The 18,153-nt window shown below is 43.2% G+C and overlaps 1 protein-coding gene across 2 annotated transcripts in view; it reads left to right on the top strand.

The window, feature by feature from the left end:
* The first annotated feature begins 1,097 nt into the window (after window positions 1–1,097).
* The window catches only part of LOC128737376 (nuclear factor related to kappa-B-binding protein), a 378,855-nt gene continuing 361,799 nt past the window's right edge, over window positions 1,098–18,153 (top strand). For both annotated transcript variants that reach the window (XM_053832002.1, XM_053832000.1), the window contains exon 1: window positions 1,098–2,094. In XM_053832002.1, coding sequence (XP_053687977.1) covers window positions 2,089–2,094 — 6 coding nt within the window. In that variant the 5' untranslated portion in view covers window positions 1,098–2,088. The remainder of the gene's footprint in view (window positions 2,095–18,153) is intronic.

Raw genomic sequence — 18,153 nt, 5'->3', positions numbered from 1 at the left:
ATACAGAGTGGCGACAATGTCAAAATTGGAATGATAATTATCTGTCAGCGTCATTCCAATCGAGTAGACGGCCTATCCAACGCGTATGCAGGAAAGAGAAAGAAAAACTTTGGAAAAACCGCATTGCATACATCTGGGATGACTTGTCGCCACTCTGTATATAGTCACTCTAGGTGATTGCTATTGAGATTGCTGACAGCCACCGTACGCACACTATGCCGCGTATACGTACACGCAATTTGTTGTTGCTGCTGTTGGTTTTTCCATGACGTTTTTCAAACTGGGGGAAAACAAACCACCAACACAACCGCAAATTAGCAAGCTCTATAGAGCATTGCATACTTTTGGGATGACATGTCGCCACTCTGTATATAGTCACTCTAATTCGCGTTGACGGCATTAAACGATCTCTTGCACACTCATAGAAATGCCCGTATGTACGTGTGGGTGAAAATCTGCCAAAATGTTTCGATCTCTTGCGCTCTTTAAGAAATCCCTATAGATCATTACACGGGAGCTCCTAACCACACTTTTTGACAGCACTTTTTGGTTTGTTTACATGGTGTTAAAGTTTGAATTGAGTTTTCTATCTTTGTCCGGCAGATAATGATAAAAAATTATAGTTTTTATTTAAGAGAAAGCACCTGATGCAGTAATCCTTCACGAAATTTCAAATCGAAACCGCTGGATGTGACAAAAAACATGTAAACAAACCACCAAGTGGTGTCATTTGACGGCAAAATGACGTCATCGCGAAATGATCTATTCCGCTACAGTAAACTTTTGGAGGTGGCAGCAGCCCAATGAGGTTTAAAAAGGTGTGGCAGATGAAGACATTTGATGGTATTAGTAGCGAAAAATCAGAAAACGACGTCAAACTACAAAAACAAACCGCGTCGGACAATGGGGTTTGTTTTTGGAGTTTTACGTCACGCTTCATCGTGATTGGTCGATTTACGATTTCACCCACACCATGATGAAATTTCTTCATTGCACTAACACCACTTAACCAACTTTGCCACACCTGTATATATCACATTGGCAGCAGCCTACGTTCGTCAACGCGAATAGCAAATTGTGATTGATTCATGTTAGATGTTAGGTCAAGTGTTATTCGATTAATAATTAGTGCCATCCGCCATGAATCGCAAAGCTCCGGATAATTTATCGACATCAGGTTCCACAAATTCAGTTTCTTCAAACGTTACATCCGCATCTGATTCGGACACGCCATCGATAAATTCCCGAAAAAGGCGTTTTGAGGCTACAAAAATAACTTCAGAAATAATCAACCTGCCGAAAGAATTATGTCAAAACCAAATAATATTCGAGGAATTTTTTTCTTTGGAAACATGGAATTCCTTGTCGGACCCGATACGAAAGCATCTGAGCTTGTTTTTACCAATGTTTACTGAAAATATAGAGTGTGAACGTTCCGAGACGATTAAGTCACTCCTTAACGGGAATGTTTTACGTTTTGGTGTATGTTCTTTGGTGAAACTTCGCTGGAAAATGGAGCAAGGAGATTACAAACCAGAGATATCTATGCTGAATAAAAGTGTAGTTAAAGCTCAACGACGTGAAAAACGATATCAGGAGCAAAAATTACTAGGGATACTAGCACATAGACTAGCTATTTCCCGCGAACGTATTCTGCGAAGAGTATATCGAAATACTACAACAGTACATTTTCCGTTTCATAACAACTGTGCGTCTCCGTCTAATTCCCTCAACGTTTTTCGTGTAGAAAGAAAGTTTTTACAAGAGTTGTATTGCATAAACAGTCAACCAAGGTGAGTTAAAATAGGTGATCTAGTTTTCACAGTTTGTAGAACAGGAGTGCGCGGAACGACTGGCTAGCAACCATCGACGTTGTTTATACATTCAACAGTTTCCGCTTTGAAAATTTCGGTGATCGTCAAGGGCAACCCAGAGGGGGTGAAAAACAAATTTGAACATCAGAAAACCTCTCTGGACTAACCTTGCAGTCAACTAGGGTTTCCAGAAAAGCTTTCCGATTCGGAGATATGGTGTGATACGTACACGCCTTATTACTTACCTAGGAAACAACGGCGCTTATTCGGAACAATGCAGGTATTTATTTATATAGTCATAAGACATCATGCTGCAAAATTTACAAAAATGAGCTAACGGCAGCAAACGATCACAAATTTTCTACATTTTACCTTAATCAGATTTCGTAAATGTTGCAAATAGTCAGAGAGGTAGGATAATTGCGAACGATTCGAAATTACAATTAAGAACAGTATTGAATTAATTTTTCTTTAAATAATTTCTTTAAATTTGACGCGGTTAAGAAATTTGTAATTTTTAACATTAATTACAAAATAACGGTTTGGCCAATAAAGTCAAGGTTTTGCACAGTAATAGTTAGACTATAGCAAAGAATAGGTGCAAATTAAACAAACAGTAAATATGCTTTGAATTCTTTATATTGTGTCAAGTTTTTGTGAGATGCTCGAGGTTCCTAAATTGACGCATGAATTTTGCAATGTGCGTTGTTTGACGCAAAATGTTCCTTATTTGACGCACTTGAAAAATTAGTATAATTTAACAAAAACGATAATACAAACTGGTGTTATAATTATGATTATAACCATCTTCACTATTGCTACCATTTCTGTTACTGTCACCTCTATTGTATTGTTTTGGATGTAATTATTACAGGGTGTCGATTACCTGGAAAATCAGGGAAAACCTGGAAATGTCAGGGAATTTCGTTTCAACCTGGAAAAGTCAGGGAATGTCAGGGAATTTTCTTTGAAGTCAGGGATTTTTGGCATGGGAAGAAAATATATCGGAAAAGTTATGGCATCGCAAGGATAACATTTACTTCAAGTATCTAACACCTTTTTATTCAAGGTCTTCGCGTATACCCGCGTGCATCCAATCTGCTGTGTACTAATTTCCCAGAGTTTCGAAATTTCAAATTTCATGACTGTGACTGACCTACTTTTTCAACAACGGTTGGACCGATTTTGGTTTCAAAGGGAAGGGCTCACAATCTAAAGTTGTGTAGATCAAAAGTTGTGTATAGAAATTTGCTTATTTTGTACGGAAAGTGACATGAAAAGTCCATACCAGGCTGGTAGAAGGTGACCCGCAAAGCGCATACTTTGTTAGAACAATACTTTATTTGTTTTCACTGCGGCGAATTCAGTAAGGATGTTAAAACACTCTTCGATGCATCGAGAACAAATACCTATTCATTGATATTTAAAAAAACTCAGCATTTAATACAAGCAAATTTTGCCTTTAGATAATTGCAGTCTTCCGTACCGAGATCGGACTGTAACTGGAATCAAACTGAACCAAGATCAGCTTTTGAAAATTTGCTACGATATTCAACCTGAACAGGTCAGAACCCGCGGATTTCAATTTTTATTCTCGTGTTTCATGTCGATCACTAATGAAAATCTACGCTTAATGCGTATTCGAATGAAAGACCATCTCAGCCTCAAAATTCTGATTAATTCTAACACATCAGTCATATTTTTGAAACACGAATGTGAGCAGAAAGTCGATAGAGTCGCAAACCCGAAGTTTTCTGATTATCAAAAGTTAATTGCAAGTAGGTCGAATAAAAGCAAATAATACAACGATGCTAAATTCCTGAGGAACAATTATTTCTTCAAATTTTGATAACAAATCGAAATTGCTGCTCAGGCAATCAGGCATTGTGTCAGAAAATTTCTTCAAATTATGTTCTAAACTAAAAAAGACCAACTTTTATGCTTAATGGTTTGCTTAGTTAAATGATTTATACCCATCCATCTCATCCCACCACCTTTTGACAATTGGTTAAACCAGCAGGCTATTTTAACTTTTCCCATAAATACCTCTTGCAATTTTTATTTAACTCAATTCTTTAATTGTGCGTTAATGTGCTTTCGATGTGCGTTAATCAAATTCGATAGTATTAATTTTCCACTTCGAAATTTCGTATAAAAAGATGAAAAGGAAAAACGAACTCGTTAAAAAATAATAATTTAAGAGTAAACAACCAATTAAGCCAAATGAACACTTTAAAAAGAGAAATTAACGAGATAGTCTGCGTCTGGATTTTTTCGAAATACACCTGGAAAAACCTGGAAAAGTCAGGGAATTTTATTTTCGCTGGATAATCGACACCCTGTATTAATATTTATTGTTATTTTCTCATTTCCCTCCTTTATTAGAGTGATTTGCATGTCTTGTGACTAATCGCGTTAATGGTATTCAACTAACAATATAAAATTATCATGAATGACGCTGCTTGTCTCCCAAAGTCCCTCTTAATGCTGATGAGCTACTGTCGGAGAATCCATCAGTCGGACGGTGGCAACTCACCGCCGGACTGCTCCTCTGCATTCTTGCTGGTGTCGTCGCGGTCGAACTCAGCGGATCTCTCGAAACGGTTTATAGCCTCGGGAAGCATTATGTTTCTGTCCATTGCCCAATTCTGGCAGACCTTAACTGGAATTCTAATTCTACCTAGATCTTGTTAAAGTATAGCTCTTCAAGTAAGAGTAGGTGTCGACTAACATTTGAAAAGGGCGGATAAGCCAACTGTCAAACAGAACGAGTGAGAGTTTATTTTCCTATGCTGTTCCAGCAAAAAATAACTCTCATCCGTTCTGTTTGACAGTTGGCTTATCCGCCCCTTTCAAATGTTGGTCGACAGGTATCCGATTTTTTTACTGATTCAAGCGATAGCGAAGGGTTGTCCACAGTATACCATCATTCTCACTTTTTAAAAAATATGGTCGTAGTGCTTAATATATGACCATGTTAGGTATTCTTATTTGAATCGGATTTGTCAGTAGAAGCAATATATATAGAATGCCAGTGTCGCTGTTTTTCTATTCGCTATGACGGTGCCGCAGTGGAGACACCTTTATTAGTTTTGAGTTTGCGTGAAGCAGAATAGCGATTTGTTAAAGAGTGCAAAAGACAGAATATGTCGGAAATAATTTTCACGCATTCAGCTACGGGCAGTTCTGTAGGTGGAAAAGAGATCGTGCGGTGCCGTCATAGCGAATAGGACTTATTGTGGTAAACATGATGCTAACAATCTGTATCAAGTCTGTGAATCGGGAACTTTCATTGTCAAAGTTGCTCATTGTTATTTATCTGTTCTTTATCTGTGCGCTGGTTGGTGCTGTGGTTAGAGCGCTCATCGCTGTTCTTTCATGCCAGTGAAATGTTTTTAAACGCTCATTTTCTTTTCGTCCGGATGAATTGAATCCCACAAGTACGCCCTTTTGCACCAATTTTTTCAAAAATTTAAAGCAAGAGAAGTATCTAATCACATTACTTGACAGCCATACTTGAAATTTTAAACTGGTTGTCAATAGGGATGGGAAAACTATCATTAACTACTGATAGTTATCAGTAAGCAATAATATCACTAAGTATCAGTAAGGTTTCGCTATTATTGATATTTACTGATATAGTTACGTAGTCCCGTTAGAAAAATTAGTTAGATTAAACTTATTGGTCGGTAGTTGCGTACGATAAACGTGGATGACACAATATATCGTAGTCAACGTCAGTAGCTTAATGCCGGGGTAGCTCGTGCTGATTCAAGCAGTCGCCTCCATTTAACCCGAACTTTGGCCACTCGTCGCCAATTTTCTAGTCATCTTAAAAATCACAAATCACTTTCGCCGTGATCGTGCCATCGGCATTCTTACGACGTGGATGGCCCACCATAGCCTACTGACTTTCGCCAAATGTACGATGGGATTAACTCCAAACAATGCCTGTAGCTCGTGATTCATACGTCTCCACCACTCTTCGCTTTCAGTACTTCGCCAAATATCCGCAGTACCCTTTCGTTCGGATTCGGCAAGGGCGCATATATCCTCCGTGAGCGACCTAACGAGTCCATAAGAAACTACTGACCTAATAAAAGATTTGCGCATTATCAGATTCGTACGGTAGCGTGTGCTTCTTAATCGTAGCGTATAGCGAAGGGCAAAGTAGGCTCGATTTTCCGCTTGAATACGCCGCTGGATTTCCTTACTAATGCTGTCCGCGGTCACCAGCAATCCAAAATACACGAATTCATCTACCACTTCTAGTTCGTCGCCGTCAAGGGTTACCATCCGTGAGAGGCACGCGTTTGGTTCCTTGGAGTCTCTTCCTTTCATGTATCACATTGACGTATTTATTATTAATCTGATCTTCCTAGACTACTGCTTTCAACCTGGCATGTTGCCTCCACCATCGCAAGGTTCCTAACTATGATATCAGTCATCTACATATATATATATATATATATATATATATATATATATATATATATATATATATATATATATATATATATATATATATATATATATATATATATATATATATATATATATATATATATATATATATATATATATATATATATATGTAGATGACTGATATCATAGTTAGGAACCTTGCGATGGTGGAGGCAACATGCCAGGTTGAAAGCAGTAGTCTAGGAAGATCAGATTAATAATAAATACGTCAATGTGATACATGAAAGGAAGAGACTCCAAGGAACCAAACGCGTGCCTCTCACGGATGGTAACCCTTGACGGCGACGAACTAGAAGTGGTAGATGAATTCGTGTATTTTGGATTGCTGGTGACCGCGGACAGCATTAGTAAGGAAATCCAGCGGCGTATTCAAGCGGAAAATCGAGCCTACTTTGCCCTTCGCTATACGCTACGATTAAGAAGCACACGCTACCGTACGAATCTGATAATGCGCAAATCTTTTATTAGGTCAGTAGTTTCTTATGGACTCGTTAGGTCGCTCACGGAGGATATATGCGCCCTTGCCGAATCCGAACGAAAGGGTACTGCGGATATATATATATATATATATATATATATATATATATATATATATATATATATATATATATATATATATATATATATATATATATATATATATATATATATATATATATATATATATATATATAGATGACTGATATCATAGTTAGGAACCTTGCGATGGTGGAGGCAACATGCCAGGTTGAAAGCAGTAGTCTAGGAAGATCAGATTAATAATAAATACTTCAATGTGATACATATATATATATATATATATATAATCCATCTGACTGTTTGTCTTAATGAATAAAATAATTCTGGCTTCTATTGAAAACATTGACTAGTCGCTCTCGAAAGACATGAACTGGAACATTGAAGTCAAATAACTCAAACACTTCATTGAAACGTTGGCACATAATTCTGACAGGTTCATGAGCGCCAAATTGGCGGTTCCGCGGCTCTAGGTACAGAAAATTCCTTTGACGTAACTGCCTAACAGGAGCATATATGTTCAACTGCTCCAGTAGCGAAGGACAGTCTACGTGGTTGGATAGAAGCTTCGCAGCGAAGACAGCTTGGGCAATTCGTCGTCTCAACTCCAAAGGCTGAATACCAAGAAGTCGGCAGCGATCTTCGTATGATGGCAAGTTCAGCGGGTCACTCCAAGGCAAATGGCGAAGCGCGTAGCGGATAAATTTCTTCTGCATCGTTTCTATTCTGTTGCACCAGTTAGCGTGAAATGGGCACCAAACAACAGAATTAGTTTCTAGGATCGATCTCACAAGAGAGCAATAGAGCGATTTAAGGCAGAGAGGATCACGAAACTCATCGGCAATTTTGAAAATAAATCCTAGCTGGCGGTTAGCTCTTGAGATGATACTTTCATAGTGGCTCCTGAATGTTAACTCGTTATCTAGCAGCACTCCCAGGTCTTTGACACATTGCACACGGTGGAGACAGTGGCCCGAAATAGTGTAGTTATGTTCGATTGGCGCACGCTTCCGGTGAAACGAAATTATGTTGCACTTGTCTATACTTAAAGTTAGACAGTTTGTTGCACACCAGCTCACAAAAGAGTTCAGGTATTCCTGTAGTTCCACGCAGTCGCTTTGGCACGTGATGACTCTAAAGATTTTTGTATCGTCAGCATAAAACAACCGACATTCCTGCGGAAGCAAAAGCGCGACATCGTTTATGAAAATCGAGAAAAGAAGCGGGCCCAGGTTGCTGCCTTGTGGAACTCCAGATCGATTGGAGAAGCAGTTGAAAACAGTAGATCCTACTTTGACACAAAAATTTCTCTTCGTTAAGTAAGATCTAAACCAGCAGATGGCGTCCGTAGATACACCCAGTCGCTCTATTTTCCCTAGCAGTATTCCGTGGTCTACACGGTCAAAAGCAGCTTTCAGGTCTAGATAGATAGCATCAGTTTGCAGGCTAGAGTCCAAGCTTTGCATACAGCGGGAAACAAACTGCATCAAATTTGTGGTTACCGATCTTTTTGGAAAAAATCCATGCTGCTCAGCATCAATGTAGAATTTACAACAAGCAAACATAGCGTCATTAACAATTATCTCGAAAAGTTTTGAGCAAGCGCACAAGGACGTGATCCCGCGATAATTAGTTATGTCACGTTTATCGCCTTTTTTATGGAAAAAGATAAGAAGATTTCCATCGGTCAGGGAATTTGCATAACTGCGCCTGCAAATGACGGATCTCGGTAGAAGCATGTTCGATGAACCTGAAAATACTGAGAACCTGAGCAGAGGGTCCAAAGCCCCTAAAGGAGGATGGTTGAATAGCTGTTATCCATGGCTAAAAGTAAAAACAAGAATGGATAAACCCCTAATCCAAGGTGTCATGCGACCCGTGCCGAGGGATGAATGGTGGGGGGGTTCTATAAATACCCAGCCTCAAACGGAGCCTGTGGAGTACCAGAGCGCCCTCCACAGTAATCAGCCCTTACCGCATCATGAGGGGCTCTGATGCGGCGGACTCTTCTTTCCCCTCAACTCGTGGGATTCTATATGAATAATCAAAATCAAAAAAACTTTACTTCAGTGAGCGCGGACGGATTAGATAATCCGTTCGCAAGAGGTGGTATCCAGCGATCTCCGCCGATGGATACGAGCAGAAGCGCAAGCGTAAGCGGAAAGGGAAACGGCATACCTGTCGCTCCAACTGCATCTACGCCGGACGCAGCGATGAATGGCCCGTCGCTAATAAAAGCAGTGGAAGGAAAGAGAGACATGCTACCGAGAGTGGTAGCGGCGTCTCATCAGCTCGATGCCATTATCGAGTTTGTGGCAGGCCGCAGCACCCTAGCGAAGGACCTGAAACAAAGCCTGCTCATGCTTCGGGGCACCATCCGTGCTGCGACGAAGGAACACGGCGAACTCGAAGCGCGAGTAAAAGTGATAGAAAAGGCGTTTGTATCGAGGTCTGTACAAACGGATGCCTGCCTGTCAACGACTGACCACACCGTAGCCCTTGTGACTACGGAGCAGTCCAGTGACAAGATATCGACTAAACGTGCAAGGCAGTCCCCAGGGGAACAAACCCCCACGGGCCCGAAGAAGCGCTTGATCGCTGAGGATCGTAAGCAAACTGTGAAACCCTCCGAGGGTAATAAGACGCAGTTAGCTCCCGACAATCAGTGGGAAACAGTGAAAAAGAAGAAGGCCAGGAAGAAAGAGGAGGATCGAACTCCACCGAAAGTGGCCAGAAAAAAGAGGAGCAAAGGCGATGCCCTTATCTTCAAAACTGAGGGGCTGAGCTATGCAGAAGTTTTGAAGGCCATGAGAGGGGACGAGCAGCTGAAGGGTCTTGGCGCGGATGTGCGGAGTATCCGCCGCTCCCGCACCGGCGACATGATCCTTGAGCTCAAAAAGGATGCCACTGAGAAGGGTTCTGCCTACAAAGTGCTGGTAGAAAAGGTCCTTGGTGATGGCATACAGATCCGCGCACTGACGCCTGAGCTGACTCTCCAGCTTAAAAACCTGGACGAGATCACTGAAGCGGTCGAACTGACACGAGCTCTCAAGGAGCAATGTAACATGGTGGTGACTACCGCAGCAGTTCGTCTGCGCAAGGGACCGGCGGGAACCCAGGTAGCTACAATAAGACTTCCACTGGTAGACGGGAATACAGCCCTGAAGGCGGCCAAGCTGAAGGTGGGATGGTCCGTATGCCCACTGAGCGTGTTCCAGCAGCCGGAGGCTTGCTTCCGGTGCTTTGAGCGAGGGCACAAGTCCTGGAGCTGTAAGGGGCCTGACAGAAGCCACCTGTGTAGAAGATGTGGCGGTGCGGGCCATATAGCGAGGGACTGTTCGGCGCCGCCCAAGTGCCTGATATGTACAGGCCAACGGGACGCTAAGCACACAACAGGAGGCTCAAAGTGCCCGGCAGGCGCGCCTGCGACTAAAACACGGGCGTAGTGCAGGTAACGCAACTAAACTTGAACCACTGCCATGCGGCCCAGCAGCTGTTATACCAAGCAGTTACTGAGTCGTTGACGGACATTGCCATCATCTCGGACCCATACCGCATCCCTGCCGGAAACGGTAACTGGGTCTCGGATAGGTCCGGGTTGGCGGCTATATGGACGACAAGCAGGTTCCCGGTTCAAGAGGTTGTGTCAACTGCAGACGAGGGATTTGCGGTTGCCAAAGTGGGTGGAGTGTTCTACTGCAGCTGTTATGCTCCGCCGAGTTGGTCGATCGAGCAGTTTACGCGGATGGTAGACCAAGTATCAGTTGCGCTGACTGGTCTAAGGCCGGTGGTTGTGGCGGGCGACTTCAACGCTTGGGCGGTTGAGTGGGGAAGTCGTCGCACGAACCATAGGGGTCGGATTCTGCTTGAGGCTCTGGCAAAGCTCAACGTAGACCTGCCCAACGTCGGCACCACAAGTACCTTCAGCAGGAATGGTGCAGAGTCTATTATCGACGTGACATTCGGCAGCCCTGGTCTGATAGGAGACTGGAGGGTAGACAATGGCTACACTCACAGTGACCATCAGGCGGTCCGCTATGGTGTTGGTCAGATAACGAGGCGGCAGGCGGCGGGTAGAGCCAACACTCCAACCACCCGTGGGTGGAAGACATCATACTTCGATACTGAAGTATTTGTGGAAGCGATCCGAAGAGAGTGCGGTGATCGCGATATGCCCGATCCGAACGCTGATTATTTGGTTGAGGTGCTGTCGCGAGCGTGTGACGCAACCATGCCTAGGAAAAGTCGACCTAGGTATGGTAGGTCACCGGTTTACTGGTGGACAGAAGAAATTGCGGAACTCCGCGGAGCCTGCTTTCGTGCAAGGAGAATTATGCAAAGAGCTCGTTCGGACGAGGGCAGAGCAGAATGTCGAGTAGCACTAGTTGCTGCACGCGCAGCGCTTAAGAGTGGGATAATAGCTAGCAAGCGAGCCTGCTTTGAAAGGTTATGTGCCAGTGCCAATGCGAACCCGTGGGGTGATGCCTACAGGATCGTAATGGCAAAGGCCAAGGGCGTGATGGCACCCGCAGAGAGATCGCCAGAGATGCTGGAGCGGATCATTGAGGGCCTCTTTCCGCGCCACGAGCCAAGGCCCTGGCTTCAGGCCGCTGAGTCGTCCCACGGCCGACGTTCCAGTATCTCAGACCATAGCGTAGGATGGTCGGTCTCCGGGCCGAACATCCAAAGTAACGTGGGCGACGGTGGCTTAGAGGTCGGGGAGGAAGTAACGGTTACGAACGAGGAACTCATTGAGATCGCTAAATCCCTAAAGGTGAGCAAGGCACCGGGACCAGACGGAATCCCGAATATGGCCCTTAAAGCGGCTATTCTGGAGGCTCCCGAATTATTCGGGGCAGTAATGAGTAGATGCCTGGAAGCTGGCAACTTCCCGGACAGATGGAAACGACAGAATTTGGTCCTATTGCCGAAGCCGGGAAAACCTCCGGGTATCCCCTCGTCATATAGGCCGATCTGTCTGCTCGATACTGCCGGCAAGGTGCTGGAAAGGGTTATCCTTAACAGACTCGTACAGTACACTGAGGGTACAAACGGTCTGTCAAGGAACCAATTCGGCTTCCGAAAAGGCAAATCTACGGTGGATGCCATCTTGTCTGTCACTAAGACAGCCGAGGTGGCAATCCAGCCCAAGAGGACAGGTATTCGTTATTGCGCAGTTGTCACGCTCGACGTGAGAAATGCGTTTAATAGCGCTAGCTGGGACTCCATAGCCAACTCGCTTCGGAACGTCCAAGTGCCGGTGTCGCTGTACAGGATCCTGGAAAATTATTTCCAGAATCGTGTGCTATGCTACAACACGGAGGAGGGTCAGAAGTGCGTTCCAATCACCGCAGGGGTTCCGCAAGGTTCCATACTGGGCCCGGTGTTGTGGAACGTCATGTATGACGAGGTGTTGAAGCTAAAGTTCCCGGTAGGGGTGGTGATTGTCGGCTTTGCGGATGACATCACCCTGGAAGTCTATGGTGAATCTATCAGAGAGGTTGAGTTGACGGCTGCCCACTCTATAAGCATTGTTGAAGATTGGATGCGATCCAGGAAACTGGAGCTAGCGCATCATAAAACGGAGGTTATCGTGGTGAACAACCGCAAGTCGGTACAGCAAGCAAAGATCAGCGTCGGGGACTGCACTATTTCGTCAACGCGGTCCTTAAAACTTCTGGGAGTCATGGTCGACGACAAGCTCAAGTTCGGGAGCCACGTCGACTATGCCTGCAAGAAGGCTTCCACAGCTATTTCGGCATTGTCTCGTATGATGTCTAATAGCTCTGCGGTATATGGCAGCAAACGAAGGCTATTAGCCAACGTGGTCCAGTCTATACTTAGGTATGTGGTCATCGGCGTTAGGTACCAAAAGCTATCTAGCCAAGCTGGAAAGCATCTATCGTCTCATGTGCTTGAGAGTGGCGAGTGCGTATCGCACAGTTTCACACGACGCAATCTGCGTCCTAGCAGGTATGATGCCTATTGGCATTATCATCAGCGAAGACGTAGAGTGCTTCAACCAACGAGGAACTAGAGGCATACGGAGTACCACAAGATCGGCCTCGATGACCACATGGCAGCGGGCATGGTCTAATTCCACAAAAGGTCGGTGGACACACCGACTTATCCCGGAACTATCTGGGTGGGTCAAAAGGCGCCACGGCGAAGTCAACTTCCACCTGACACAGATTCTGTCAGGGCATGGTTGCTTCAGACAGTATCTGCATAAGTTTGGGCATGCGGAGTCCCCCGCGTGTCCCGAATGCGTGGATGTTGAGGAAACGGCAGAACATGCTTTCTTCATATGCCCTCGTTTCGCGGGCGCGAGAAGCAGCGTGATGGCAGTGAGCGGACAGGACACTACCCCGGATAACTTAGTCCAAAAGATGTGTTCCAGCTCGGACATCTGGGGAGCGGTCAATGCGGCTGCTACCCAGATTGTACTCGAGCTACAAAACCACTGGAGAGCCGATCAACGGCGAATAAACAGCCTAACTACCATAGTCCAGTAGTTATCTAAGCGAGTGCATTAAGCACAATAGCCCCTCCCTGAAGTAATACCGATAAGGTGGTGCCAGGGGGGATTGAGGCTGGAGACTCGAGTAGGGTTTTAGTGGGTCGGGATCCTCACGCCCCATTAGGGGGGTCGGGATACCTAAACCCCACTCCCTGAGGTATCGTCTCAGGTGTCTGATAGTACCGTATCTTCTAAGGCGCTCAGCAGATTTCCCAACTCGTAAAAAAAAAAAAAAAAAAAAAAGAAAGGGAATTTGCATTGCTGTATCGACATATTCAAAAGCTTGGCGATAGGAGAACTAAGTGCAGAACCGCATCGCTTCAATACGCGCAGAATATATATATATATATACTAGCTGACCCGACAAGCTTCGTATTGCCACAAATTAACCTGTGTTGTACATAAATCATGAATCTCGGATGATCTTTGTCACAATCTCGAGTTTTGCAAGCCCCCCAGTGGGCGGCGCTTCCGACGACGGATCATCGGAAACACTCGCGACCGTCTCGTCCTGAATGATCTCGTCCTGAGTGTTACTATAGATAGTTTTTGTGGTCTTGTATTGACTAATGTTTTATGGAAGAGTCTCGAATTTCTCGAGTTCGATTAGTTTTTGAGTTTCACAAAAATTTCTGTTTTATTTGTATGAGAGTCTCACCACAGAGGTGAGAGGTCTCTAACTATCGTAAAATGAATTCAAGACTCCAAAATCTCCCACATACCAAATTTGGTTCCATTTGCTTGATTAGTTCTCAAGTTATAAGGAAATTTGAATTTCATTTGTATGGGAGCTCCCCTCTTAAAAGGGGAAGGGGTCGTAATTCACCATAGAAAAAATTTCTGCCATCTAAAACTCCCACATGCCAAATTTGGTTCCATTTGATTGATTAGTTCTCGAGATAAGAGGAAATTTGCATTTCATTTGTATGGAAGCCCACCCTCTTAAAGGGGAGATGGGCCATAACTCGCTTTCTAAAGAAGAGAGGGGTCTCAATTCACCATAGAAAAAAATCTTGCGTCCAAAACCACTAACATGTCAAATTTGGTTCCATTTGCTTGATTAGTTCTCGAGTTATGAGGAAATTTGTTTTTCATTTGTATAGGAGCCCCCCCCCTCTTAAAGTAGGGAAATCCATAGAAAATATACCATAGAAAATATTCTTGCCTACAAAAACACCCACATGCCAAATATGGTTCCATTTGCTTGATTAGTTCTCGAATTATGAGGAAATTTGTATTTTATTTGTGTAGAAGCACCCCCTCGTAAAGTTGGGAGGGGTCCTAATTCACCATAGAAAATATTTTTGCCTCCAGAAACCTCCACATGCCAAATTTGGTTCTATTTGCTTGGTTAGTTCTCGAGTTATGAGGAAATTTGAATTTCATTTGTATAGGAGCCCCCCCTCCTAAAGTGGGTAGGGGTCCCAATTCATCATTGAAAAAATTTTTGTCTCCAAAAACACCCACGTGCCAAATTTGGTTCCATTTGCTTGATTAGTTCTCGAGTTATGAGGAAATTTGTATTTCGTTTGTATAGGAGCCCCCCCTCTTAAAGTTGGGAGGGGTCCTAATTCACCATAGAAAATATTCTTGCCCTCGAAAACTTTCACATGCCAAATTTGGTTTCATTTGCTTGATTAGCTTTCGAGTTATGAGGAAATTTGTATTTCATTTGTATAGGAGCCCCCCTCCTAAAGTGAGGAGGGGTCCCAGTCCATCATAGAAAAAATTTTTGTCTCCAAAAACACCCACGTGTCAAATTTGGTTCCATTTGCTTGATTAGTTCTCGAGTTATTAGGAAATTTGAATTTCGTTTGTATAGGAGCCCCCCCTCTTAAAGTGGGGAGGGGTTCTAATTCACCATAGAAAATATTCTTGCCCTCGAAAACTTTCACATGCCAAATTTGGTTTCATTTGCTTGATTAGCTCTCGAGTTATGAGGAAATTTGTATTTCATTTGTATAGGAGCCCCCCCTCCTAAAGTGAAAAGGGGTCCCAGTTCATCATAGAAAGAATTTTTGTCTCCAAGAACATCCACGTGTCAAATTTGGTTCCATTTGCTTGATTAGTTCTCGAGTTATGAGGAAAATTGTGTTTCTTTGGTACAGGAGCCCCCCCTCTTAAAGTGGGGAGGGGTCCTAATTTACTATAGAAAATATTCTTGCCCTCGAAAACCTACACATGCCAAATTTGGTTCCATTTGCTTGATTAGTCCTCGAGTTATGAGGAAATTTGTATGGAAGCCCCCCCTTTTAAAGAGGAGAGGAGTTATAATTCCCCTTATAAAGAGGGGAGGGGTCTCAATTTACCATAGAATAAATTCTTGTCACCGGAAACACCCACATGCCAAATTTTGTTCTATTTGCTTGATTAGTTGTCGAGTTATGCAGAAATTTGGACAGGACACTACCCCGGATAACTTAGTCCAAAAGATGTGTTCCAGCTCGGACATCTGGGGAGCGGTCAATGCGGCTGCTACCCAGATTGTACTCGAGCTACAAAACCACTGGAGAGCCGATCAACGGCGAATAAACAGCCTAACTACCATAGTCCAGTAGTTATCTAAGCGAGTGCATTAAGCACAATAGCCCCTCCCTGAAGTAATACCGATAAGGTGGTGCCAGGGGGGATTGAGGCTGGAGACTCGAGTAGGGTTTTAGTGGGTCGGGATCCTCACGCCCCATTAGGGGGGTCGGGATACCTAAACCCCACTCCCTGAGGTATCGTCTCAGGTGTCTGATAGTACCGTATCTTCTAAGGCGCTCAGCAGATTTCCCAACTCGTAAAAAAAAAAAAAAAAAAAAAAAAAGAAAGGGAATTTGCATTGCTGTATCGACATATTCAAAAGCTTGGCGATAGGAGAACTAAGTGCAGAACCGCATCGCTTCAATACGCGCAGAATATATATATATATATATATATACTAGCTGACCCGACAAGCTTCGTATTGCCACAAATTAACCTGTGTTGTACATAAATCATGAATCTCGGATGATCTTTGTCACAATCTCGAGTTTTGCAAGCCCCCCAGTGGGCGGCGCTTCCGACGACGGATCATCGGAAACACTCGCGACCGTCTCGTCCTGAATGATCTCGTCCTGAGTGTTACTATAGATAGTTTTTGTGGTCTTGTATTGACTAATGTTTTATGGAAGAGTCTCGAATTTCTCGAGTTCGATTAGTTTTTGAGTTTCACAAAAATTTCTGTTTTATTTGTATGAGAGTCTCACCACAGAGGTGAGAGGTCTCTAACTATCGTAAAATGAATTCAAGACTCCAAAATCTCCCACATACCAAATTTGGTTCCATTTGCTTGATTAGTTCTCAAGTTATAAGGAAATTTGAATTTCATTTGTATGGGAGCTCCCCTCTTAAAAGGGGAAGGGGTCGTAATTCACCATAGAAAAAATTTCTGCCATCTAAAACTCCCACATGCCAAATTTGGTTCCATTTGATTGATTAGTTCTCGAGATAAGAGGAAATTTGCATTTCATTTGTATGGAAGCCCACCCTCTTAAAGGGGAGATGGGCCATAACTCGCTTTCTAAAGAAGAGAGGGGTCTCAATTCACCATAGAAAAAAATCTTGCGTCCAAAACCACTAACATGTCAAATTTGGTTCCATTTGCTTGATTAGTTCTCGAGTTATGAGGAAATTTGTTTTTCATTTGTATAGGAGCCCCCCCCCTCTTAAAGTAGGGAAATCCATAGAAAATATACCATAGAAAATATTCTTGCCTACAAAAACACCCACATGCCAAATATGGTTCCATTTGCTTGATTAGTTCTCGAATTATGAGGAAATTTGTATTTTATTTGTGTAGAAGCACCCCCTCGTAAAGTTGGGAGGGGTCCTAATTCACCATAGAAAATATTTTTGCCTCCAGAAACCTCCACATGCCAAATTTGGTTCTATTTGCTTGGTTAGTTCTCGAGTTATGAGGAAATTTGAATTTCATTTGTATAGGAGCCCCCCCTCCTAAAGTGGGTAGGGGTCCCAATTCATCATTGAAAAAATTTTTGTCTCCAAAAACACCCACGTGCCAAATTTGGTTCCATTTGCTTGATTAGTTCTCGAGTTATGAGGAAATTTGTATTTCGTTTGTATAGGAGCCCCCCCTCTTAAAGTTGGGAGGGGTCCTAATTCACCATAGAAAATATTCTTGCCCTCGAAAACTTTCACATGCCAAATTTGGTTTCATTTGCTTGATTAGCTTTCGAGTTATGAGGAAATTTGTATTTCATTTGTATAGGAGCCCCCCTCCTAAAGTGAGGAGGGGTCCCAGTCCATCATAGAAAAAATTTTTGTCTCCAAAAACACCCACGTGTCAAATTTGGTTCCATTTGCTTGATTAGTTCTCGAGTTATTAGGAAATTTGAATTTCGTTTGTATAGGAGCCCCCCCTCTTAAAGTGGGGAGGGGTTCTAATTCACCATAGAAAATATTCTTGCCCTCGAAAACTTTCACATGCCAAATTTGGTTTCATTTGCTTGATTAGCTCTCGAGTTATGAGGAAATTTGTATTTCATTTGTATAGGAGCCCCCCCTCCTAAAGTGAAAAGGGGTCCCAGTTCATCATAGAAAGAATTTTTGTCTCCAAGAACATCCACGTGTCAAATTTGGTTCCATTTGCTTGATTAGTTCTCGAGTTATGAGGAAAATTGTGTTTCTTTGGTACAGGAGCCCCCCCTCTTAAAGTGGGGAGGGGTCCTAATTTACTATAGAAAATATTCTTGCCCTCGAAAACCTACACATGCCAAATTTGGTTCCATTTGCTTGATTAGTCCTCGAGTTATGAGGAAATTTGTATGGAAGCCC

This window comes from Sabethes cyaneus, chromosome 2 (assembly GCF_943734655.1).
Source record: "Sabethes cyaneus chromosome 2, idSabCyanKW18_F2, whole genome shotgun sequence".
NCBI classification, from domain to species: domain Eukaryota; kingdom Metazoa; phylum Arthropoda; class Insecta; order Diptera; family Culicidae; genus Sabethes; species Sabethes cyaneus.
The sequence above is the reverse complement of the archived record's forward strand: the minus strand, read 5'-3'. Positions and strand labels throughout refer to the sequence as shown.